This window comes from Mus musculus, chromosome 8 (genome assembly GCF_000001635.26).
Source record: "Mus musculus strain C57BL/6J chromosome 8, GRCm38.p6 C57BL/6J".
Classification (NCBI taxonomy): domain Eukaryota; kingdom Metazoa; phylum Chordata; class Mammalia; order Rodentia; family Muridae; genus Mus; species Mus musculus.
In genome coordinates this window covers 31,230,537-31,258,171 of record NC_000074.6, presented here as the reverse complement: position 1 = coordinate 31,258,171, position 27,635 = coordinate 31,230,537, and the positions used below count along the sequence as shown (strand labels likewise).

The following is a 27,635-nucleotide window of genomic DNA, read 5'->3' as shown; positions in this document are numbered from 1 at the left end:
AATGCCCATAAGCATGGTCACAAGGCTCAGACAAAATCTATGTGGACAGACTGGAATTACTGTGAGCAAGTGCTTCAAAGAACAAATGAAGGAAGGATTGAGGTAGCTCGTGGTTTGGGGGTTTCAGTTCATCACGACAGAGGGCATGGTTCACAGCAGCTAGGAAGCTGAATAAAGACAGGAGAAACAAAGCAAGAGACACCCTTTCTCTTTTAGATTGCATCCCATTTATTTATAAAGAGAGGGGGTGCCATGGCATTCATACAAAAGCCAGAGGACAACTTGTTGATACTTTCTGTCTGTCAAGTGGGTTCCAGAGGTTAAACTCGGGTTATCAGGTATAAAAGCATCTTTCTACACCAAGCCATCTTCACTGGCTAAAGATACAGCCTCTAAGACCTTCGTAATGCTGTGACCCTCAGAATGTGGTGACAACCCCAACCATAAAATTATTTCTGTTGCTACTTTATAACTATAATTTGCTACTGTTATGAACTGTGATATACATATCTGACATGTGAACCCTCCAAAGGTGTCAGGACCACAAGTTGAGAACTATTGCTTTAGGATACACCCTCAGTGACCTTTGTCCTTCATCTAGGCTCCGTTTCCCTGATCCTACCACTTTACAATGGCCTGTTAAGGTTTGACTCCAAAAATGGGTTGAGCTATTGATCATATGAAGAGCCTCATGATCTAACCATGTCTGGAAATATCCTCACAAACACACGCAGGTGTGCTTGATGAATCTCCTCTGCATCTCAAGACAGCCAGATTGACACTCAAGATTGATCATTACCCCAGGAGTATGTGCACTCTTCCGAGAAGACATAAGCAATCAGCAAAGACTAACAGTGAGAATTCCAGAGAAAAAGTAATCCAGCAATAAAAAGTATTAACTAGAAGGAAATAAAAATCTGTAAGGATAATAAACAAGACAGTATACTATACAGCTAATTACTGAATAAGTTCTATAACATAATCACATGAACACTATCAAAAAGAGAGCATATAAATATTTAGAAATATCAAATAAATGCCAACATAATTACATAATTAGCTAACGATTGTGGTAGCTTCTGAAGAAGCAAAAACAGCTTGAAGATGTTGGTTTTGTTTTAAATATGTAGGATTATTTGATGCTTTCATCTCGATGCAGAAGAATCTTTTTCTAAAAATATGTTGTTCAACATAAAAATAACATTAATATACCAGGTTTATAATTAATATAATCCTTACCTATTTCAAAGTTAAAGAGCAGAGCAGTAAGCCAAATCTGGGAATCTAATAGCAATTTTGATGCTACCATAGTTAGGTCAGTACACTTTCTTTTCCTTAAAATGCCTATAGAAAACATATGAGAACATGTTGGGGTGTAGACAGGGCTGTGTTGAAAGGACTGTTAAGGGAGGCGTGAACTAATTTACTTGGGAAGGCACTCCTTCCCCCAACTCTCTTTTGGTTTCCAAGGACTTGGTATTGGCACTGTTACTGGAAAGCCATCTCTGTCTTCAGTAAGGCTTGGTCTGACTTTATCACTGTCCCCAGAACATCACTTTACACAAAGAAGTAGAGAGCAGGATGGAAATCGAAGAGGCTCTTAATGAAACCAGAGTACAGGGGAGGAGAGCAGAGTATCGTAATAAGGGGCAAAAGCAGACAAAAGAAAGGTGGGGAGTCACGCTGTGTGTGCCTCTGAGTCTCTGCCAAGGCTTTTATTGGAGTGGACATGAAAACTGCACTTCACTCCCTTGGACCAGTGGAGGAAGACATAAATAACCTCTTTATTTCGGATGATTTTTAACTTTTGGTCTGCTAAATACTGTTTCTGGGACCTAAGATTCAAGACGGCTGTTTCAGAAAGGAGACAGCTAGCTGGTTTTACTAGCTGGGTTTACATCTTAATTTGTGTCAGCTGTGCGACAAGAAGAACACCTACTGCTTTCAGGTTACCTTTCAGCTCTGTGGCAAATTTAAGAGCCCAAGCTTTTCTTTTGATTTCTTTTTAACCAAGCAGTAACAAGCAGGTTAAAGGTGGCTTTCTGAAATGTTAGCAAATCAAAGTTGTCAAGTTGCCTTTTTGACACCAGATCCGTCTCCTAATTCCCTAATTCTTGGCTTACATTATAATACAACAGGAGTTCTTTTTTTTTTCTTTCTTTCTCTTTTTTTTTTGTTTTTTTTTTTTTGTTTTTGTTTTTTGTTTGTTTGTTTTTGTTTTTCAAAACAGGGTTTCTCTGTGTAGCTCTGGCTGTCCTGGAACTCACTTTGTAGACCAGGCTCGCCTCGAACTCAGAAATCTGCCTGCCTCTACCTCCCAAGTGCTGGGATTAAAGGCGTGCGCCACCACCGCCTGGCTACAACTTGAGTTCTTTACCAAGACATTTCTGAACACTTGAGAACCAAATTCCAGACCATGAAGAAATGCTGAGACTTACTATCTAGGAGATGCAATAGCAATACAAAGTTCAAAAGACCTAGATTCAAAATTGGTTTCCCAGCTATTATACTGAAGAACACTCGGGGTTGTTTGGACCAGGCACTGTGTTGGGGTACACTTAGGGGTTGCTTGGACCAGGACCGTGTTGGGGTACACTTGGCATTGCTTTGACTAGGCACTATGTTGGGGTACACTTGAGGTAGCTCTTGCCAGGCATTATGTTGGGGTATACCTAGGGTCTCTTTGGTCAGGCATGTATTGTGGTACAGTGGGGGCAGAAGGTAGTAGATGCTTTTAAAGGGATGCCAAGGTGATAACCACAGACACTGGTTCTCAGCAGTGGAAGAACCAGCAGCATGTAGCTAAGGATGGACCACAACAGGGAATCATGGGATACATGCAAAACACCACACAACTGTCGAAACTGATGAAGACTAAACTAAGCTGTCTTTAAAAACTAATGAAATCACCCACACTGGAAATGCGCTAGAGACAACCTGTACAACTAGAATCACCAGCCAGCTAGTAACTTTACTGGCCACATAACTTTGGGGGTCCTCCTCAACCATGAACTTGCACAGATGTTTATATGAGGCTGTCAGTAATGAGAGCATTTTTCTACCACTCAAGAGAAGGGGCCACCGAATAGTGTATGCAGTGTTAAATTTCATCTGAAGGTGACACTACAGAGAAAAGAAACATATGAAATGCACTGTCTTCAATCTAAGGTTCTACCAGAAAATATTTCACAACCTGATCTGAAGTGTGTTTGATGAAACAGTTATGGAATTTTTAGAAATGACTTAGTTTCTGCATCTCCTTCCTGCTGCAGACTTGAGTAGAGAAACCAGCTGTTTCTAAAGTGTGATTTTAAAAGATTCTGCTTCCAAAGAGAATGGGATTCCTAGGCCAACAAGAAGTAAGACTCTGAGAGTCCGAAGACTCTTAACTCTTCCACAGTCTGTTAGGGAACTAAATTGCAAGGAATGAGACCTCCCTCTCAGGAAAGATGGAAGCATGAACTGAAACTCTGAGCATTAAGCAGGAAAGAGGTAGCAGCCACACAAAGAAGTAACAAGGGATCAGTCAAATGTCCCACAGATCCCTCAAGATCAAGACTCATCTACTTTATCAGTGTAGAACAGTTGAGAGTCCCAGGTTCAAATGAAGTTCAAATGCTCTCCTCTATGGCCTTCCATTAAATAGCCTAGAAGGAACATAAAGGCAGAACAGAAAATACCAAGGGTACAGTATAAGGTACAGTATAAGGGTGGTGGGCATTCAAGAACCCAGATTCTTTTCTCATAATGAAAACTTTCTTGAGCCACTAAGGAATCAGAAGTAAATCCTGCCCCTGGATCTACTTCCATGCAAGAAAAAAAAAATCATCTTTGTAATAGTTGGGGGAAATCTAGAAACAATTTTATGACTAGCAGGCTACTACTCTATTAAACGTCACCTGCCATTGGTGAGGGACACTGAATTTTCATGCCCAAACCAGGCAGAAATATAAAGTATAGTCTGACTATGATAGGAAGCAGAATCAGGAAAATCTACACAGCTTTACCTCTAGATGCAGAAAATCAGAGCCTGGGTGCAAGGAATCCAAGACAAAGAACCTAGCACGTCCCACCATGAGCCTACCACATCCTAATCCACAACAGAAGCGTACCACACAACAGGAGGAAAACCGTTACAACCTATGGAGAACTCAAAGCAAGCAACAAGGGTCTAGGGAAACAGCTTAGTAGCAGAGCACCTTTCTGATATGTACAAAGCCCAGCGGGGAACCTGCCCCACTGGGGGGAGGAGGGAGAAACGCAAAATCAAAATCCAGCTTCACTCCTAACCAGGCTGACTAGAGCCAGCAGTGACAGACGCACGGTCACTTTTAAACACGACCCTTAGACTACCTCCAAGTCTGTCCTTCTGTTACCTGGGGCACAGCAATCAGTCAAGGACCACGGGGGCATAAAGAGTAAACCAAAAGCTAAGCAAGCATTGTCAAGAGAAACAGAAATGAATGGAACCAGAATCAGAAATGGCTCACACACCAGTCTCATCAATAGCCATAACGTGATAAAAATACGCAGTGGATGATGTAGGGAAGAAAGGTGTGCTGTGGCAACTTTATTGAAAAACATGGGTCTAATCAAAATGCTAAGTCTCAGAAGCTGAATGGATGTGAATCTGGCGATGCCTAAGCTAGTATAATTTTAATGGATTTTTTTTTTGTTAACATTTATTTGTTTATGGGGGTGGGCAGGGCATTCTACAGTACACATGTGGGTGTCAGAAGACAGCTGTTAGAAGTTCCACGCCTTCTTCCTCCACACAGATTTTAGGGACTCTATCTCAGGCTTGACGACAAGCACATGTGCCTGCTGAGCCATCTCACCAGCTCATCCATCTCATCTGTGGTTTCAAATCCACAACTTCAAGAGGTTAAGGGCAGAAAAACCAAACAAGGACATGCATGGTTTCTATGAGGGATGTCATTGCATAACTCTTAACAGCTAGCATCTGTAGTCTGTGCATGCAGTAGGTGTTAGATACAAGTTTGTTCATACAAGAATAAGCGCTAAACGCTGGGGAGAGGGTTCGGTGAGCAAAAACACGTGTCATTAAGAGCTGAAGCCATGGAAAGCTGGGGACACGGTAGTGTATATTCTGTGACGACAGTGCAGCCGAGGTGAGACAGGAAGCCAAGGTAGGATGCTCCAGAAGGTCATGAGCAGTTAGTGTGATGTGTATATACAGTGGTACCACCAAACAAGACGTCCTGTTTCAAATACAGTAGAAGGTGAGGACCAACCGGAGGTTGTCATCTGACCTCCACTGCTCCTCTGTGGCCCACAATTCACACACAAAATGCACACACACACACACATACACACATTCACACACATGCACACACACATACACACACGCAAACACATTCAAAAAAGAAAAGAATAAAGCAATTAACCGTCTCCTAGCACGTTGTCCAGTTGATGACACAGTCATGATGAGTGTATTGATTTAGTGCCAACAGCTTTATCTTGCCAAAGAACTCTGAAATGTGACTCCAACTCCCTTTATTTCTATCTTTTTGTCACTAGACTGTGCTCCCTCTTGGTGGTTAATGGCACCACTGTTCACAGCTGGTATCCTGAGTGCTGTGGTCGTTACACTAAAAAGTTTCTCCAATAGTGAGGATGGCCCTTTGGAAGATTCTAGTAGAATCTATACTGTAAATATTCATGTTTCCCATCAGACTTTTTTTCCTTCTCAGAGCCCATCAAAGTTTATTTCCATAATTATTCAATGCTGTCTGTTCAAACTGCAAGCATTATGACAAAGACAATGTCTTTTATTGATGGAGGTTTTCTAAGTCAGTCAGTCCAGGATGGAGGGAACTGCCTTAATAAAACAATTTGACAGCATGTTTTTTCTGTCAATAAAATGTAGATGTCCAAGTAAATCAGTATTAGCTGGACACACATTTTAATTCCATCCTCTCCTGAATTCCCCCACAAGATGAAAATAATACATTTTGTGTAATGGTATAGATTCATAAAGAAAAATTAAAATGATGATGAAAACAGTAACCTAGATTTGCAAATTGTGAAGTTAGTAGATGGGTGGCCAATGATTCAGCTGACCAGAGAAAACCCAATTCCAACAAGCATCAAGTACACCAAGATACTCAGGAGCTTGGTGACAGATGGAATCCCTGGGTGTGGCCGTACCGATTGGGATAACGGCCAAGCTAAGACGACTTGTAGTTTAGAAGCAGCTTAAGTCCCCGTGCCACGATTCTGCATACAGAAAAATGGTGCTAACCACTCATGGGGGGGAATCCACTTTCAAAGAATTGGAGAGATGGCCTAGCAGCTAAGAGCACTGACTGCTCTTCCAGAGGTCCTAAGTTCAATTCCCAGCAACCACATGGTGACTCACAACCATCTGTAATGAAATCGGATACCCTCTTCTGGGGTGTCTGAAGACAGCTACAGTGTATTCATATATATTAAATAAATCTTTAAAAGTAAATAAATAAATAAATAAAATCTCTAGAAAAAAAAAGATTTTGAGGAGTGGGACTTGATTTTCTTACTAATGAGTTACGTCACACTTTATTTACTTGTCGGGCAGGACAGGAGGGGATGTGCATGCAGAAGTTAGAGAACCACCTTGAAAGTCAGGTCTCTCCCTCCATCATGTGTACTCTGGGGATCAAACTCAAGGTGTCAGCCTTGGCATCAGGCACCATTAATTACTGAGCTGCCTCACTGGCCTAACAGGAAGACCTTAGATTCGCAGGGTTACGGGGGAGTAGGCTCAGATGAGGGTATGAGCACTGTATGCCAGCACATAGCTCACTGTGATTTAGATACGAAGTATGTTCCCAAAAGGCTTATGTATTAAACACTTGGCATGCAGCTGCTGGCACTGTCCTGGAAGGTTCTGGAACTTGATGTAACTGGGTGAAGAGGTCACGGAGGTGCTCCTCTCCCTCTCCTCCCTACACCTCTGTCTTTATCTCCCACTTCCATTCTGTCCTGAGGTAAATAACTGGCTAAACTGAGGTAAATAACATGGATAGCTGATGCTGTCCATGGTGGTCTCCTGTTAATATTAAAAGAGAGAGAGAGAGAGAGAGAGAGAGAGAGAGAGAGAGAGAGAGAGAGAGAGAGAGAGAGAGAGAGAGAGAAAGAAAGACAGACAGACAGACAGACAGACAGACAGACAGACAGACAGACAAGTTCAAGGACTGTGGACTGAACTTCTGAAACCATGAGGTAAAACAGCCTTTGCCCTAAATTGTCTGCACTAGGAGTTTGTCACAGTAATATGACTGACCTACATTACATGCACCCCAAGAGTCCAGCTCTTGCTTGTTGCGAAGGAGCAGGGCTGGGACCAAATGCATACCTCATCTCGCTCTGAGTGACTCTCCCTTCCTACCTGCAAAGGTAACTTCTGCAGTCATGGACTGCCTCATAACCGAAGCATCCCAACCCAAGACAGGGCAGGAGGTGGGCTCTGTGGGGCACTCTTCATTTAACCAGAGGAAGATAGATATTATCTTCTTCCTTTTCAGAAGAAATGTTCCTGAGACAGGGTATGTGTCTCACTGGATAAGTAGGAAGGTATAGGCAATGAAGCTCAGAAAAGCCCTGTCACGTCTTCATATCTTCCCCACTTCCTTCCTCTCTGGGATTGTGTGCCTCTTCCTCTCGTCTCTGGGATTGGACTTCCTAATAAAGCCATAATCCTTAAGAGTCTGCTTCCATTTTTGCTTTCTGTGGAGACCAGGCTAAGTGGCACTCTTTACCTAAGAGGAAATGCTCTCTTCACTGCTGTGGAGCCTTGAACATTAATAAGGGTAGCACCTACCCATCACCAGCTCTGAAAAGTGACAGCCTGCTGGAACCACAAGAGTACTCTAGCAGCCCTGATCAGGCTGTGCTGGCAAGAAGCATACGGAACCCATTGTGAGGTGTGTGGGCTGAGGTGAGGGGGACATAGAACAGCTTTCGCAGACCTGGAGGGATGCACTCGTGAAACCCAATGCTTTAACAAGAATAACTGAAGCTGTTTCTTGTGGCAGGTTGAATGTGTCCTTGAACCCTGGACGTGATGACAACCTCCTGTAAATAGAGATGTCAAAGCTTCCTTGGCGTAATATTGAGCAGGGTGGTCCGAGAGCTTTGGGAGCTGGAAGAGCGAGGATGGGTTTTTAACCCCATGATTATGATCCCTGTGACAGAAGACAGTCCCCCTATGATATCTATTTAGAAAGCACTGGTGAGAGGCTAGACTGTGTGTTTTTTAACTGTACACAGGATCCATGATGTTGCATTTAAATGATAGTAAATGCATAATAGGACGTTTTGCAATTATAATTGCATTCTTCCCTTATCTTTCATCCCTCCAAGCCCTTTGATACACCCCTTCCTGGTCTTCAAATTCATGGCTTCTTTTTTTTCCAGTTTTATTGTATGTATTGCATACATATATACACTGACATGCATACATGTATATATATGTTTATATGTGTATGTATATATGTGTGTGTGTGTGTGTGTGTGTGTATGTATGTATCCTGTTCAGCCAGCTCAGCTGCCATCCAGGCCCAGATCCAGGATTCTGAGTTGGCCCACCCCAAAATCTCTATCATCTGTGATCTGTCTGGACCTGTGAGATCCCACTGAGCCAGGGCTCTAGGATCTCCATGACACAGGGCAGCAGCAGGATCACCTGAAGGAGTTCTGATGAGGATATAATATTGATGGTGTCACAGAAGCCAGAGATCTCAGATTGACTATCCACTGCAATGAACATGTGCAAGTGAAGATGTGTGGGCAGAGGGATCTACTATGGGATACACTGTAACATACTATAGCTTCCATGATGAGATTTCTTTATACTTTGCTTTTTTGTTGTTTATTACCTTGCTTGTGTTTTACAGGGGGGCGGGGTTGCTGCAAAGTTGCAAGGGCTAAGGATGGACATGAGGGGATGGGGAGATGACAGGGACTGGGATGCATGATGTGAAACTCACAAGGAGTCAATGCAAAGTTTAAATATATACATGTATGAAACTTGTTAAGTCTACACAATGGTGCTTGTACATATGTGTTCAGAGTTGACCATTGGCCCTGAACAACCAGTTGATGCACTCCTCCATGGGAAGACCGCCTCCCCTGCTGCCTGCTTTCTTGGTTGCCTATAGTTCTTTGTAGGGTTGATAGAGCTGTGGAGGCCCGTGCCAATGGAGAGGTACACACACACACACACACACATACACACCCTAAGGCCTATTAACAGTGCAAAAAGAAGGGGCAAAAAGACTGTCAGAGCCAGAGGATCAGGGAGTTTGTTCTGAGACTGTGTCTCCTGGTAATATCAGAAGCTACACCCATAAAATCTCAGCAACATGAACAAGGACCTGTCAAAGTGGACAAGGGGAAAGCCTGTGAGGAGGATACGTGCACAGCACAATATCAACCCTACACTATATATTTTAAACTATATTATTGCATATATGTGTTGTACCTGGTCTTGAATTACATAAAGATATTTTATATAAGAATATATATTACATTGAACAAAATCCTCTCCATATCCCTCTCCTCTCCCCTCTAAGCCCTCCAACTTCCACTAAGTTCCTTTGTTTCCTTGTCCAGTTTTGTTTCTGCTTTTATATCATATGTTCGTTCACATGTGGTTTTAGGAATCTATACAAAATCATGAGACTTCATATGTGAAACATTTATCTGAGTCTTAATTCATTTCACATGATTCTGTTCAGCTCCCCCATTTCCTAGCAAACAGTCTTTATAGCTGGGGGAGGGGAGGGGAGGGGGAGGGGAAGGGAGAGGAGGGGGAGGGAGGGAGGGAGGGAGGGGAAGGAACTCCACGACTATAAACCACATTTCTTTCTTCACTCCTCTGCAACTGGACCCCCTGGCTGATTTCACAACAGCTGTTGTGAGCAGTGCTATAGTGTGCAAGTTTCTCTGAGATTTATTGAAGTACTTTATGTAAATACCCAGAAGTTGTATATCTGTGTCATATGATAGATGTACTCTTAGTTTCTTTAGGAACTGCCATACCGACTCCCACAGTGGCTGGACTAATTGGAATCTCAGCGTTCCCTTATGACCATAACCTCATCAGTATTTTCTCAATGACTGCCCTTCTGAAAGGAGATGGAATTCCAATGTTTTTATTTATCTGTCCATGATAACTAATGAGGTTAACCCTTTTTTGTTTTTTACTATGTTTTAATAGCCATTTTTGTTTCATCTTTTAGGGTTTGCTCAGTTCGGTGGCTCATTTATTGTTTTGTGTTCTGGTATTAATATTTGCAGCTCTTCATATATTCCAGGTATCAACACCCCTGTCTGAAGTATAGCTGAAAGCAATTTTCTCCCACTCTGTGGGCTGTCCCTCACCTCTGCTGATCGGTTCCCTTGCTGTGCACAAGCTTCTTAATTTCACAAAGCCCTATTGTCATTTCGTGAAGATATTTGCTGTGTTTATCAGGGTCTATTTAGAAAGTTCTTGCCTATACCTTTACCCTGAATTATTCTCTTCTAGTATTGACACTTAAAATTAAGGTCTTTGATCCATTTTGATTTTTTTTATGCAGAATAAGAGAGGGGCATCTAACTTCATTCTGCAGGTAGATATTCAGTTTGCTAGCAAAATTTACTAAAAAAAAGAAAAGATCAGTCTTTTCCCAGCACATATTTTTTGAAAATATTTGTCAAAATGTGTATAAAGTCTTAAGTCTCAATTAATTCTTTTGAGATTTGAATGCAGTGTATTTTGATCATATCACCCCCTAGTCCTTTCCTAACTTCTTTCAGATCTGCTCCTCCCTACCATTCCCATACTTCATAACTTCTTTTATTCTTTAAACACCCCATCTAGTCTAGTATGTGCTACTCATATACTCTTAGGTGCAGGGCCGTCCACTGGAGTATGGCCCTTTCTACCAGGGGTCACACCCTAAAGGAAAACTGACTCTTCCTCTCCAACAACTACTAAATATCAACAGCTTGAGGTGGGACTTCCTGACCGATACCCTCCTCCATGCTGAAATGTGTCTACCTTGATTCTGCATAAATCTCGTGTGTGCTGCCACAATCTCTGTGATTTCATATGTGCAGCTGCCTTACTGTGCCCAGAGAACACTATTTCAATCCTAACCCTAACCAGAACCCTAACCCCAACCCCAACCCCAACCCCAACCCTAACCCTAACCCCAACCCTAACCCATGCCTCTGATTCTTTACTATCTTTCTGTTCTCAATGATCCCTGAACCTTGGAGAAGGGTGATAGACACCTTCCCTTTGGAACTGAGAACAGGCTCTCATTCTCCATACGCTGAGCAGTTTTGGATCTCTGTGTTAATTGCCATAAACCACAAAAAGAAACTTCTCTGACAGGGTTGAGAGATGCACTCATTTGTGGAAATAATGATATAAATCATCAGAACTTGGTTTACTACCATGCCATTTAACAACATCACAGTAAGCTCTCCCCTGGAGCCTGGGGTCTATCTAGCCATATCACGGGCTTTTGGCTCTTATAACTGTATCAGGCATGAGTGTTGTGTTATGTTAAATATCACCAGAAAATGGTTGGCTACGTCCAGAGCATTCATGCCACTGTTGCACCAGTGGGCACACCTTGCCAGCCCAGTTGTTTTTGAAACCCACATAATGCACAGCTGGCTGACTGATGACTACTTTTCTCCTCACGTAGCACGTACAGCACATGCCAATACAAGGGAAGGCTCCAGGTCACTACCACTGATCTCTCCATGTTCTATGGCTTCCGCATATGATGCCTTCAGCAAGAGTCTTACCCAGGTTCTGGAGAATAATCAAGAACAATGGCAATAACCTAGAACATTGTGTGAGGGAGTTCATGGGACCCACAACTCCAATATTGGAGGTAACTCATTCCTGGCATTGTCATCTTCTATAGTGGTGGATTTCTAGATGACTTTCTCGAAGGTCTATAGTATCAGTTCTCTTGCCCCATAATCCCTCTTCTCTCCTACCTAGCCCACTTAATCCTTCTTGCTTCATTATTTCCCACTTCCCTTCATGTTACCTGATTTCTAAAATCTCTTCCTTTGACCCCACTCCCAAATGCTCTTACCAGTTTCTGGCCTCTATGGATACTACTTATATAAAAACGCAACACTAACATCCACAAATGTTGAGAAAATATGCCGCGTTGGTCCCTCTGAGTCTGGGTTATCTCACTAGGAATGATCGTTTCTGGCCCCATCGATTTACCTGCAAATTTCATGTCAGTTTAGATGTGGACACTTTTTATATTCGTTTGTAAGTTGCTATAGAAATATTTGATAAGCTTTCTATGGAGATTATGTTAAATCCCTATCAATCTTAGAACTGAAGATATTGACCAATTGCTTGGCATGATTTATCCGACTATTGATTTGGCTCTTCTTCGGCTTCTCCAAACAGTATTTTTCACTTCTGGTGTGTGTTACTTTGTAACTGGTCGTGCAACTCTAACTAGTTCATAGTGTATGGCAGCACTATAACAGCATTTTTGAGCAATTTATTTTTCTAGTCATTTACTGCTAGAATATAGAAGAAATAATTTTATCAACTTTGTAGACTTCAATTTTATTCAGTTCATGCATTAGTTGTACTGTTTTTCTTGTACATGGCCCTTGTTTAATAGTCTACCTTGTATCTTTGTGTACTCAGGCTGCTGTAGCAAAATACTATAAACTAGGTGTTTCCCATAATCCTAGAGTCTGGGTAGTACAAGATCAAGGAGCCCGAAATCTCAGTGTTACATGGGCATCTCTCTCTCTCTCTCTCTCTCTCTCTCTCTCTCTCTCTCTCTCTCTCTCTCTCTCTCTGTGTGTGTGTGTGTGTGTGTGTGTGTGTGTGTGTGTCTGTGTGTGTCTGTGTATCTGGGTGTGTCTGGGTGTCTGGGTGTGTCTGGGTGTCTGTGTGTGTGTGTCTGTGTGTCTGTGTTGTCCCCATACAAATGGAGTGTACCACACCAGGAGATTGTAGTATGCGTCCATGCACATGGATGTGGAGGGCAGAGGCAGAGATGAACAGTATCCTGTCTATCATACTGTTTTATTCCCTTGAGACAGGGTCTCTCACTGAATGTGGCCCCAGGCTAGAAGTCAGCAAGCCCCAGCAAATGTCTTGGCTTCCCTTTCTACACTAATGGAGGTATAGATATGTACATTGCCATGACGAACTTTTTATGTGGGTTCATGAGTCCCCAGCCCTAACTAAGATTCTATAGACAACTGATGGCTTCTTGGGAAGGGGGTAAGTCAACTTTCTTTAAAGGTGTACCTTTGAGTAGGTTGAACATGCTCAGCTGGATAACCCTATACTCATGATTATATGGGCAGCAAAAATTGGACTCAATGAATTAAAAAAAAAAAAGAGGATGTGAAGTTGAAGGTATAGTGGGGAAGGGGGTGGATCTAAGAAGTGGTAAGGGAAGGAGTGTGGGTGAGTATAATCAGAATACATTGATGAAATTCTCAAGAAAGCTGCTATAAACATAGTTGAGCAAGTATCCTGATGGTATAGTAGGGTGTCTTTTGAGTATATGCCCAGGAGTGGTGTAGCTGGATCTGGTGGTACTATTTCCAATTTTCTGAAAAGTTGCCAGATTGGTTTCCAAAGTGGTTGTACAAGTTTGCATGCAGATGGGCAATGGAGGAGTGTTCTCCACGCTCTACATCCTTGTCAGCATGAGCTGCCACTTGAGGTTTTGATATTAGCCATTATGAAAAGTATAAGATGAAATCTCAGAGTCTTTTGATTTGCATTTCCCTGGTGACTGAGGATGTTAAACATTCCGTTACATGTTTCCTAGCTATTAGAGATTCCTCTATCAAGAATTCTCTGCCGAGCAGTGGTGGCGCATGCCTTTACTCCAAGCACTTGGGAGGCAGAGGTAGGCAGATTTCTGAGTTCGAGGCCAGCCTGGTCTACAGAGTGAGTTCCAGGACAGCCAGGGCTACACAGAGAAACCCTGTCTCAAAAAAAAAAAAATCTCTGTTTAGATTTGTAGCCCATTTTTAAATTGGGCTATTTGGTTTGTTAATGTCTAATTTCTTGAGTTCTTTATATATTTTGGATATCGGCCCACAGTTGTCGCAAGTAGAGTTGGTGAATATCTTTTCCTATTGTCTAGGCTGCTGTTTTGTCCTACTGATGGTGTCTTTTGCCTCAATGAAGCTCTCGAGTTTCATGAGGTCCCATTTATTACTTATTAGTCATTGTTCGTCTTAGAGCCTAAGCCATTGGTGTTCTGTTTGGCAAGTCTTCTCCTATACCAATGCATTCAAGATGATTCCCCTACTTTCTCTTCTGTCAGACTTAGTGTTTCCGATTTTATGTTGAGGTCTTTGATCCACTTGGACTTGAGTTTTGGGAAGGGTGATAGCTATGGATCTATTTGCATTCTTCTTCATGCAGACATCCAGTCAGACCAATACAATTTGCTGAAGATGCTTTCTTCTTTCCATTGTATTTGGCTTCTTTATCAAAAATCAAGTGTCTGTAGGTGTATGGGATTACTGTTGGGTCTTTGATTCATGTGCATTGATCAACCCTGTCTGCTTTTATGCCATGAGGTTTTTATTACTATTGCTCTATAGTACAGCTTGCAATCAGGGATGGTGATACCACCAGAAATTCTTTTATTGTACAGGATTGTTTTAGCTAACCTGGACTTTTGTTTTTCCATATGAAATTGAGTATTGTTCTTTTAAGGTATGTAAAGAATTGTGCTGGAATTTTGATGGGAATTGTGTTGAATCTGTAGATTAAGTAGAAATTGCCTAGATGCCCCTCAATCAAAGAACAGATAAAGAAAATGTGGTACATTTACACAACAGAATATTATTTAGCTATTCAAAACAATAACATCATGAAATTTGCTGGCAAACGGGTGGAACTAGAAAACATCATCCTGCGTGAGGTAATCCAGACCCAGAAAGACAAACATGGTATGTACTCACTTATAAGAGGATATTTGTTGTAACAGACAGGATGACCATGCTACAATCCATAGACCTAAAGAAGCTAACTAATAAGGAAGGCCCAAGAAAGGATGTGTGAATCTCACTGAGAAGAGGAAGTAAAATAAACATCAGGGGATGGATAGAGAAAGGGAACAGGGTAGGAGAGGGGGTGGTGAGGAAACAGGAGGGTTCAAGAGTAGGGAGAATAGAAGGAGAGAATCAGTGAGGTGTAAAATCCCTGGGATGAGCTAGAAACCTAGGACAATGAAAACTCTCAGGAATCTACAAGGTTGACCGCACTAAGCCTACTGGCGATGGGTAATATGGAACCTGAAACAGCTACCTGTAACCAGGAAAGACTTCCAATGGAGGGATAGGGATACCAATCCACCCACAAAGCCTTCAACCCAAAATTTGTTCTGCCTACACTAGGTGCAAAAATCAAGATGGAGTGGAAATTGAGGGAATGGCCAACCAATGACTGGCCCACCTTGAGACCCATGCCATGAGAGAAAGCCAAACCTGACACTGTTAATGGTATTCTGCTACACTCGCAGACAGGAGCCTAGCAAAACTGCCATCCAAGTGGTTTCAGCCCGCAGCTGATCAAAACATATGCCACAGCCAAATAGGCAGAGCTTGGGAATCTTGTGGAAGAAGGGGAGGATTAATGGAGCCAGGGGTCAAGGATACCACAAGAAAACCTACAGAATCAACTAACCTCAGCCCCTGAGAGCTCAGAGACTGAACCACCAACCAGAGAGCATGCATGGGATGGACCCAGGCCCCCTACACATATGTAACAGATGCGCAGCCTGGTCTTCATGTGGGACTCCTAATAGTAGGAGCAGGGGCCTACTCCTACTGCCTGCCTTTGTATCACTTTCCCTAAACTGGGCTGCCTTGTCTGGGCTCAGTAGAAGAAGATGCACTTAGTGCTACTGCAAACCAATATGCCAAGGAGGGTTTATGTTCATTGGAGGCCTCCCCTTCTCTGAAGAGAAAGGGAGAGGGAAGGGAATGATAAGAGGCTAGAGGGAGGAACTGGAAAGAGAGGAGGGAGAGGAAGCTGCAATCGGGATGTAAAGTAAATAAATTAGTTAATTACTAAAAGAGACATTTTTTCGCAAAAATTAACAAAAATATTTTTTAAAATAAATGCTTTTTAATAATACTATTATATCTCGTATCCAGCCCCCAATGATCTTGCTAATATGGTGCCTGTGGCTCAGAGGAACAGTCAGGATTTTCATAATTCTTTCCATTTTCTGTGACCATCCTGAGCATAAATAATTGTCATAACATGGACAATTAGTGTAGTCTGGGCTCCCATATGTTTCTGAGGTGTGTGTGTGTGTGTGTGTGTGTGTGTGTGTGTGTGTGTTTGTGTGTGTGCATGCGTGTGTGTGTGTGTGTACATGTGTATGTGTGTGTATGTGTGTGCTGTACCTAGCTTTTTTTCTGTAAAGTGGCCCTATAAATTGCATCATAAAGGAAGTCACTAGAAAGCAGGGATGTGGGGTGTTGGGGAAGGAGGGAGCCCACGGCCTGCCAGAGTTCCTCCTGTGCTCTGGGCAGGTGGATGCAGGACTGTTGGATACTTTCCACTGGGCCCCGGGTGGGCATCTGGCTGTGTGAAGCCACTGACCTCACACGGTGGGGGGTGGACAAGGGGCAGCCCCGATACCAGGGTCCCCGGGGCAATACCCTCAGCTCCAAGAGAGGGCAGAGGGAGAGAGGTTCCCACCCAGGCGAGAGTCCTTACTACTGTCTGTGGCTGGAGCACAGGAAGGCCTTCTGATGGGAGATAAGCTCAGCTTGTTAGGAGAAAGCCTATCCCATTGTTCAAGCACAGCGGGCCTTGATGAACAGAGACAGTCTTTGGTTTTAGAGCTTTATTGTAGAAAGGCAAGGGGAAAGAGAGAAGGTAGAAAAGAGAGAAAGACTGGCCATGGCCAAGAGGAGAGAAGGGGGAAAGAGAAAGAGAGAGGAAAGGCTGGAGAGTAAGAGGTTAGAGAGAGAGTGAGGAGAGTAAGGGGAGTAAGAGAGCAAGCAGAGAGAGAAAAAAAAGTAAAAGCTTAAGAGAGCGAGGAGGGGCCAAACGGCCCCTCATATGGTGGGGCTGTTATCTTGCCATTGCTAGGTAACTGGGAGGAGTGTAGCCTGAAGGTCAGAAGCTTGGGACATTGTCTTCGTGACTATGCTTCTCCTGTGGGGGCTGTGGGGGCTGTGGGGGAAGTGACTTCGACAGGAGCCAGGAGTCCAGGAGACATGAGGGAACATCTTCTGACCCATGTAGGTGAATTATCACCACCACTGAGTTTCACCGGGGTTTACAACCTCAGTTCAACTGGAGACCAGACTGCCTGTGTATAGCCCAATGCCCCACAGGAGACGTCTCTGAGAATGATGTAATAGTTAGTGTTCTTGTTGCTGACCAAGATACTCAGAATAAAGCAAATAATTTTATGACTTGAAATTTAGTTTAAAAAAAAAAGAGCAATTGTGATAAAAACTGCATGGTACTGGTATAGTGACAGACAAGTAGACCAATGGAACAGAATTGAAGACCCAGAGATGAACCCACACACCTATGGTCACTTGATCTTTGACAAGGGAGCTAAAACCATCCAATGGAAAAAAGACAGCATTTTCAACAAATGGTGCTGGCACAACTGGCGGTTATCATGTAGAAGAATGAGAATTGATCCATTTCTATCTCCTTGTACTAAAGTCAATCTAAGTGGATTAAGGAACTCCACATAAAACCAGAGACACTGAAACTTATAGAGGAGAAAGTAGAGAAAAGCCTCGAAGATATGGGTACAGGGGGAAAATTCCTGAATAGAACAGCAATGGCTTGTGCTGTAAGATCGAGAATCGATAAATGGGACCTCATAAAATTAAAAAACTCAAGAAGGTAGACTCCATAAAATCAAATAACACCATTAAAAAATGGGGCTCAGAGCTGAACAAAGAATTCTCACCTGAGGAATACCGAATGGCAGAGAAACACCTGAAAAAATGTTCAACATCCTTAATCATCAGAGAAATGCAAATCAAAACAACCCTGAGATTCCACCTCACACCAGTCAGAATGGCTAAGATCAAAAACTCAGGTGACAGCAGATGCTGGCGAGGATGTGGAGAAAGGGGAACACTCCTCCATTGTTGGTGGGATTGCAAGCTTGTACAACCACTATGGAAATCAGTCTGGCGGTTCCTCAGAAAATTGGACATAGTACTATTAGAGGACCCCACAATACCTCTCCTGGGCATATATCCAGATGTCCCAACCGGTAAGAAGGACACATGCTCCACTATGTTCATAGCAGCCTTATTTATAATAGCCAGAAGCTGGAAAGAACCCAGATGCCCCTCAACAGAGGAATGGATACAGAAAATGTGGTACATTTATATAATGGAATACTACTCAGCTATTAAAAAAATGAATTTATGAAATTCTTAGGCAAATGGATGGACCTGGAGGGCATCATCCTGAGTGAGGTAACCCAATCACACAGGAACTCGCACAGTATGTACTCACTGATAAGTGGATATTAGCCCAGAAACTTAGGATACCCAAGATAAAAGATACAATTTGCTAAACGCATGAAATTCAAGAAGAACGAAGACCAAAGTGTGGACACTTTGCCCCTTCTTAGAATTGGGAACAAAACACCCATGGAAAGAGTTACAGAGACAAAATTTGGAGCTGTGATGAAAGGATGGACCATCTAGTGATTGCCATATGCAGGGATCCACCCCATAATCAGCTTCCAAACGCTGACACCATTGCATACACTAGCAAGATTTTGCTGAAAGGACCCAGATATAGCTGTCTCTTGTGAGACTATGCTGGGGCCTAGCAAACACAGAAGTGGATGCTCACAGTCAGCTATTGAATGGGTCACACGGCCCCCAATGGAGGAGCTAGAGAAATTACCCAAGGAACTAAAGGGAACTGCAACCCTATAGGTGGAACAACAATATGAACTAACCAGTACCCCGGAGCTCTTGTCTCTAGCTGCATATGTATCAAAAGATGGCCCAGTCAGCCATCACTGCAAAGAGAGGCCCATTGGACTTGCAAACTTTATATGCCCCAGTACAGGGGAACGCCAGGGCCAAAAAGGGGGAGTGGGTGGGTAAGGGATTGGGGGGGTGGGTATGGGGGACTTTTGGGATAGCATTGAAAATGTAAACAAGAAAAATACCTAATAAAAAAAATAAAATTAAAAAAAAGGTAAGCTTCTAAATTTTCATAATTGTTAAAATTAAGAAAGTGATACAAAGTGAGTTCCAGGACAGCCAGGGCTATACAGAGAAACCCTGTCGTGAAAAACCAAAAAAAGAAAAAAGAAAGTGATACTTCAAATATTTTAAATTTGCCTAAACATATATCTATTTAGCACATATATGTATAAACATACATATGTATGTATATATATACATGTATGTATGTATATAATATTATATATATAATACAAAAATCATACACAGAACCCACATAATACATAAAAATAATTCTATACTGCTTATATGGTAGCTAAAACAAACATTTAAAGAAAACTATTTGCCTTTGTGGAATGCTACTTCCACTCCAGTAGTGACAAGTGCCACAGGCCCCAAAAACCTGGGCGTAGTCCCGAGGCGAAAAGTTCATGGAAACTTAGGCTCCTGGAACCGTGGCATCCTGTATAAAGAATGCTCCAATGTCCTTGCTTTAGCTGGTAAAAGGATCTGTGTGCTTTCCCTTAATATTCTTTTATTACAAGTGCTCCTAAGGATTGATATTTTGACATATAGCTAAGTTAGATTCTAGGCAGTCCTTGATCCGACCTTGGGCATGGGTAGCTAAATCACTGCCCTACACAGAAATTTACCATAATCTAGGAAGAAGGAAGTTTGTGACCTAAAGAGGAACCAGAGTAGATACTTAGAACTATAGATAGCTGAGTTACACCCATACACAAGTTTTTGCAATGGCCTAGGGGGAAGGTGGACTATACAATAGACTAGAGTAGGAACTATGGCAAGGGCACGAAGCCCTTGACCCTGGCTTCTAAGATTAAGTGGACCTTAGGTGGAGCTGCTTTTGATCCCAGTTGTTAACATTGAATTTTATCCCAGTTGGTTCCTGCCAGTCCTCTGTTTGCATTCCTCCGTTTTGTGTAAGAATCCAGTAACTTCTTTGTACCTTGCCGGTGTGTCACCCAATTTCCCTATTTTCTTCTGTATAAGATGTTTGATGCTTGATTTGACAAATTACATTCAGATTCACACTCCCTGGTGTCAAATCTATCAATTCCTGCCTACTCCTTGTCCACCCGCAACCAGAGACCCGTTCCACACAGACAGGGACCAAAGAGAGTCTGCGACAGTGGAATTCAGGTAAGATGTATTTATTTGGGCAGAAAAGATAATGATAGGTGGCAGAAAATACTATGTGCGGAGCCTTCTTAATTTTGTAAGAAACTAAATCTAGCCTTTCCATTTCCTTCAATAAATACCATCTTAATAGATTCAGTCATGCAGAGAGTGGGGCTATTTGCTATGCAAGCATGTATCCAAAGGAATCTAAGATTCTGAAGCCGTCATAAGCCATTTTATAATACTTTAAGGAGAGGACGATTCTTCAGGCTTAGTGTGACTGCCCCTCCGTCTCTACTGCAGCCATCTACAAGCTGACTCAGAGCTGACTCGATGTTTAAATCCCTTCCTGTGGGAAAGTCCCTTTAAAGTTGAACTGGAGGTCAAGATGCCACATCTAACTGCAAGGTTTTACTTCTGTTAAACTGTTTGCTTGCTCCACTGCCACTTGCAACTGACTACCTAGATATGGATTTCTGCCTTTAAAAGCTCTCTGCAGAAAGTAGTGGGGGATGCTCTGTGAGAACTATTTCTCTCTGGGCAGTCATGGACCAGTGCGCTTAATAAATGCTCTCAAATTCATACTCTGGTTTTGTCAAGTGGTCCTTGGGTCTTTGCCCTATGACATGAGCCTCATTGTTATTTGAATTCTTAATGCAGGTTGAGCATCTCTCATCTAAGTCCTGAAAACACTTACAAGCTGAGCATCCCTCGCATGAGAAGTGAATATATGAAATTCAAAGTGCCCCAAAGTCTGAAACATTTTGGGCAACAAAGCAACATTCAAAACTTTGTGATTTTATAGCATTTCAGGTTTGGGATTTGGGAATGAGAAATGGCGAACTGTCTCTGTAAATGATTTACATTTTGGACACCTTCAAATTTTGAAATACTTCTGCTCCAAGCCTTAAGAATTAGTAAGCACAAGTAGATATTAGAAAGAACAAGATCAAGAATGGAGACAAAGGTAGCTAACTGTATGTACAATATGAGTTTGATGGCAGGCTGATGGCAGGTTGTGGGCTTGAGTGAAGGGGGCTGGCACAAATCATGGGCTCCTTAACAACAGTATCGATGGAGAAGTTACAGGGTTGCCCATGCGGGTGGCAGGGACCTTCTCCCTTTCTCTGCAGCCCCTGTGCCAATGCCCAGCACTGTACCAAAGCATCCTTCAGAAGAGACAAGGAAACTGAAGGGCTTCAGAGGTCCTGGGCTGTAAGCATGCCAGCATCCCCAAAGAGCAGAGTGACCTTCTATCTTCTTGTGTGGCCCACTTCTCTGCTAGGAATAGAGCCCTGTGGCAGGCAACCACCACAGAAGGAAGACCAGGACCACACAGAGAGACGGCCCATGCCAGCCCCCAGATTTCCATTCACTCACCTGCTCCTGCAGCCTACTGTTTGCCCACACCCTGCGGCACACCATACACTCAAACGAGTCAATGTAGTTGTCCTGGTTAATGTCCTGCACACCCCACTCCCGTTCATTGAGAGCTGTCAGAAGCCGCTGGTTAGAGATCTTGCCCTTTAGCTTCCACTCTACATAGGTCTCATACAACCCATCGTCATAATCCAGTCTCCTAATGAAGCTCGCCAGCTCTCTGGGGTGAGAGAATTCCGACACCAGAATGGCGCTTCGGTTACTTGGAAGCCAGTCGGCGATGGTGGGGGATCCGTAATACACGGGCACGACCCCCAGTTTCAGTGGTCTCCAGAACTTCTCTGTGATGTAATCGTCACAGACCGCATTCTCAAAGGCCAGGATGAACTTATACTGGGCAATGACTCTGTAGAAAGCATCAGCATCCATGGAGGCGGGGTTTTTCAGCTGCTGGGGAAGATCTCTGTTCTGTAAACACTCGCCATAGGAATCAACTTCAATGTACGCCATCAGCTCCCGGACATAGCTGTCCCTGTCTGATGGTGGATCGCAGTCCGACTGAACATATACCAATGGGGCCAGTTTTTGTCTTAGGTTGTTCTTAGCCTGTAAAGGAACTAGGTATCTGAGTGACTTCAGGACGTCCACGCCTTCCAGGTACTGCGTAGTCAGTGGCAAGTGGGAATGCCTGCTGAATGTGGCCGTATGGTTGAATAAGGTGATGACTGGTTTATGGAAGAGCTTATAATTGTTTTTGGGGGACTCTTCATGGAAAAGCGCCCAGTCATGATGGGCTTCCCGAGGCAAAGGTAAGCTGTCTATGTTAAAGTCAGTACCTGGGAGGAAAAAATAAAATATGAACATCCACATTTGGTATAGTATCTCAGGGTAAGATCTTAATATACAGGAGTCTGATACAATGAATAAGTGCATGGTCAGTGCCCCTCCGAAGATCCCAAGAAGGCGATTATGAAGCCTGTACCACAAAATTGACCAACAAAAGAATTATCATATATAGCGACTGTCTTTCATTATTATTATTATTAGTCACTTTATTCATTTACATTTCAGATGGTAGCCCCCTTCCCAGTTAATCCTCTGCCAACCCCCCATCCCATCCCCTCTCACCCCTTCCTCTTTGCCTCTATGAGGGTGCTCCTCCACCCATTCACCCACTCCTGCCTCATCGCTCTAGCATCCCCTGCCCTGGGGCATCAAGCCTTCTTCCCCTTCCACTGATGTCAGATAAGGCCACCCTCTGCTATATACGTATCTACAGTCCTGGCTCCATCCATGTATACTCTTTGGTTGGTGGTTTAGTCCCTGAGAGCTCTTGGTGGTCCAGTTAGTTGATATTGTTCTTCTTATGGGGTTACAATCTCCTTCAGCTCCTTCAGTCATTCCCCTAGCTCTTCCATTAGGGTCTCTCGGCTCAGTCTGATGGTTGGCTGTGAGGATCTGCATCTGTATTAGTCAGGTGCTGGCAGAGCCTCTCAGGGAACAGCCATATCAGGGTCCTGTCAGCAAACACTTCTTGGCATCAGCAATCGTGTAGGGGAGTTGGTGTCTGCACATGGGATGGATCCCTAAGTGGGGCTGTCTCTGGATGGCCTTTCCTGTTTCATTTTTTGTCCATGTCTTTCCTTTGGACAGGAATGTTTCTGGGTTAAAAATTTGAGATGCATGGGAGGCCCCATCCCTCAGCTGGGTGCTGTGCCTATCTACTGGAGGTGGTCTCTATAGATTGTATCTCCCCTTTGTTGGGTATTTTGGCTAAAGTCATCCCCATTGACTCCTGGGAGCCTCTTACTTCCCTGGAATCTGGGACATTCTAGTGGCTACAATAGTTCCCCATCCCTCTATTCTACAAGTTCCTATTCAATTTCCTGATTCTCTGTACTTCTCTCCTGTCCTTCCCCAATACCTGTTCCTGCTTCCCTTTTTTCCCTCACCCTTCTCTCTCCCTCTCTGGTCCCTCCCTCCCTCTAGCTCCTGTGACTACTCTGTTCTCCATTCTATGTAGGGTTGTCTTTTTTCATTCTATAAAAACAGGTACTGAGGGTGGGGTGCCTGGGCAGATATAAAAAGCAACATTATTCTATTGCCTTCTCTAAGTGTCTCTTCATTCCAGAAGTGTTGTCTACAAGACAGCAGGAGAGATAGAGACATCAAGATAGACAGTTTCTTAACAAGAAAAGGGCAAGGAAGCCAAAATGGCAGAATGCAACCGGGCTGGCAGATGGATTGAACAGGTTAAGTTGGGAGGGACCATGAAAGAGTTGCCTTAAGAAATATGCATGATAGTTTTTTTTTTATCCAAAATGACTGATTTCAACAAAGCACAGTTGATCAATCTTAGTCAAAATGGTAGTCAGAGGCTTTTAAAGACAAAAGCATTGATAATGGTGCAATATTGCAGACCACTGCAGGGATAGGCATGAATTAGCAAGCGCATCAAAAAATAAAGAGGCACAGCATGCTTGTAATGAGGAGTGACTCTGGCTTCCGCGGGATTAATCGAAAAACCTTTAAAATATGACAATATGCAGATAGACGTGATGGATTTGGTGAGCAGTTATTTCCTGACGATGTGGGTAGTTCCACTCAGGAAAAACTAATGTCTATGACTAAGGCAGAAAAATTAAGACTTTATCACAATATGGAATTTTTGCGTGCTCCTGATGATAATACTGGCTTGAGGTTTTTAAACATTAATATAAAGAAATAGTAAAACCAAAACTACATACATGCATGTGCACACACGCACACACACACAAAGAAAAACAAAACAAAACAATACTCCATCTTCTACTACCTTCTGGGGAATTAAAATGTACCAAATAACTATAGCAGTATGAAACATAGTCATCAGTAGGCTCATAAAAATTAGTTACTTAACGTAGGTGCAAATTCTCTCAAATAAATACAAACTCTTTGATGTCAACAGTACATCAATGAGAAGTCAGATGAGACTGAAGCTGCCTACTCACAACCTATGAGCTCACGTGGCAGGCAGGATGAGAGTCCTATGGGACACCCTGCACCATCAAGCCAACAGTCCACGGTCCTCATTAACTATGTGGAGTTTAACCCCACCTTCACTGAGAAATAATACCCAATGTGGAGGAGCCAACACGTGTAGAGGAAGCAGACATCCCATACCTGGCTGACTGAGGGGTATGAGAATGATGAAGCATTTCTGGGAATAGGTACCATATGGTACTGGGATGGATACACAAGAGGGTCCCTGAAATACCCAGAATCTGGTGACCTGCTCCGCATCAAGTGCACCATCCCCTACATGCTGCAGCCTGATGGGGAAACCTGAGTTATAACCAAGTTTGCACTTTGTGATTACTGTACCAATGTTGCTAACTAGTTCTTTCCTGTTCACTAATTCTGCAATGTGGAACCTCCCCCAAAGTCAATCCAATGACACACTGAGCAGGTGCTCTTGAGCTCTGTAGTACAAATACCTTTTCTCACTGGTGACTCAAAACAAAGAGTTTTAAAATGTGAGGGCATTTGATTAAGTCGGGGGACACATACTGAACACAGAGATTTTGCCAAAGAAAGACATCTCTCTACCTTGTGTTCTCCATCAATAGCAAGAGTGACCTATATGTGTTTATTTAGCATTGGCTATATTTGATATTAAGCATCAAAGGTGTTCTCACCCACACACTTGAAATGTAACATATATGGTCCAGAAAAAAAGTCTGATGGGATTGTTCACGGAGGTTAATAACTATCAATGCAGAAAATGAACAAGGGGACATGAAGGAAGATCTGGGAAGAAAGGCAGTTCACCATAATGAAGCTGCTGCTGCTCTGAACAAGCCTAGACTGGTAGCAGCTATAACAAGTGGAGACGTGGTTCAAAGCCTTAGGACTGGAGGCCAAAGGGATCTGATTAAAATAAATGAGACCCAAGCCATGCATGGGCCACACTCATTCTCCCAGCATTTGTAGGGCTGAGGGGAGGCTGAGGACTCCTAGTGTTCAGAAAGTCAAAGAATTTTATCTAGCACATGAGAGGCTGAAAGAGAAGGACCGAGAGTTTGGGGTCATTCTGGACTACATAATGAGATCGACAATTAACTGTTGGGTTAGTCACAGAGGTTTTGAGCAAGCAACTCCTACCTACTGGCTGTGCACGGCTAACTGCTTGGGGATAGATGGGAGATTCTTAATCCAGGTCAAAATGGAACAAGACAACAAAAATTCGAAAAACAGAGTAGTGGAGGGAGTGAACAGAGCCTAGGGTCTCTGAGGTCCTAAGTGGATCTACTGTTGGCAGACAAACTGGTAGGCTTTTTCTCTCTCCCTCTGTGACACAGATAGAGGCCAGATTAGAGCAGATAAAAAGTAGATAAAGGCAGGTTTATTAGGAGGCAGCTTTTGGATGAATTCGCCAATCTTACAGGAAGAGACAGTGAAGTCACAAGCCCAGGCTAAAGCAAGGAGGTTTTACAGATCTTAGGTGAAAAGTGGTGACGTGTCAGCTAGCAGCTGGGATTGTGACCATGTGACACACGGTCAAAACCTAACCCTGGGTGAGCACTCTTGGGGAGGTTTCCAGAAACTTGGAGACGAGGCGTTATGACATTGTTAGCCTGGAGTTTTCTCCATGCATGCAGGGTTGGGGGAAGGAGGGTAGATGGGGTTTTCCAGCTATGCAGGGGGTACCAACCAAACACAGCCTCTAGTTGTATCTGTGAGGAGTCTCCAGGCTGCGTTAACTGGGCTGGGATGACTGTGGGGAGCACCATTCCATGGGTGGAGTCCAAAGCAGAATAGGAAGGAAAGATAGAGCTGGGCACCCATCTTCACCTCTCTGCCCCAACTGTGGATGCACTGTGAGCGGCTGTCTCCGGTTCCTGCCACTGTGATGTCACCACTGTGCTAACTGTAGCCTTAGACTGTGAGCCAAGTAACCTTCCTTCCTTAAGTCGCTTCTGGCAGATTTCCTGTTCTAGTGTTGGAGAAGGCACCTAACTCGCCTTCCATTCTCTTGGGCTGCCACAGTTGAAGAGCCATCTTCTTCCTCCCCTCTGCCCAGAGGGTTCCAGAAGCACCTCAGCCTGTTGCCTCTGAGGTTTCTCCCTAGCTTCTTTTCTACATCCCTGCCCATAGCAATGGATTAAGGTCTTTCAAAGCAAACAGCAGATGCAAGAAGGTGGGGTTTACACTTAAAAATGCTTAGATACTCAGAGGTGCAAGAACTTCACCTGCGTCTGCACCTGTCCCGCATCATGAAAGGGCAACCTGTGAACACACATGTGGCTAGCCTCATCTACACTTCCAAGTGTCATACCAACAAAGTCTCCCTCCTCAAACTTTCGTCAAACTCCCCAGAGAGCTCTCTACGACTAGAGCTTATCCTCAGCCTACTGAGTCCAGATGTTTCGAAGAATACATATCCTAATCTACACTTGATGTCTAAGACCACTGCCTGCGTTTAGTAAGAGTCTCCATACTCTTGATAGACTCTCTACAGTTTCCTTTCCACTATCTCCACCTTACTAGTTGACTACAAACCCCAGCTATCTTTCCCACTTTCACAGTTGAGCTCAGTTTTACAGTAAAGTATCTATCCTTTACTGTAGTAATGCAAAGGAAATGTCTTTCTGTTTTTAACAAGTATTTGGTTCAGAACTTTTTATTGTTTTGTTTTCAAGACAGGGTTTCTCTGTGTAGCCCTGGCTATCCTGGAACTCACTCTGTAGACCAGGCTGGCCTCGAACTTAGAAATCCACCTGCCTCTGCCTCCCAAGTGCTGGGGTTAAAGGCGTACACCACCACACCCGGCTGGTTCGGAACTTTTAAGGGCCATGATTTGCGAGCACCGTTGGCTAACCACCAGTCTGGCCTGGGCTGAAGATGACAAACCA

The 27,635-nt window shown here is 43.4% G+C and overlaps 1 protein-coding gene across 7 annotated transcripts in view; it reads right to left on the bottom strand.

The window, feature by feature from the left end:
• The window catches only part of Fut10 (fucosyltransferase 10), a 77,972-nt gene that overhangs the window by 7,113 nt on the left and 43,224 nt on the right, over positions 1-27,635 (bottom strand). For 4 of the 7 annotated variants that reach the window (XM_030243329.1, NM_001286422.1, NM_001012517.5 and 1 more), the window contains one exon: positions 21,742-22,577. The exons of 1 other annotated variant lie outside the window; for it this stretch is intronic. In XM_030243329.1, the coding sequence (XP_030099189.1) occupies positions 21,742-22,577 (836 nt within the window). Of the gene's footprint in view, positions 1-20,377; positions 22,578-27,635 lie in introns of those variants that run through there. 2 more of the 7 variants (NM_134161.3, NM_001286424.1) reach the window with 1 other exon arrangement.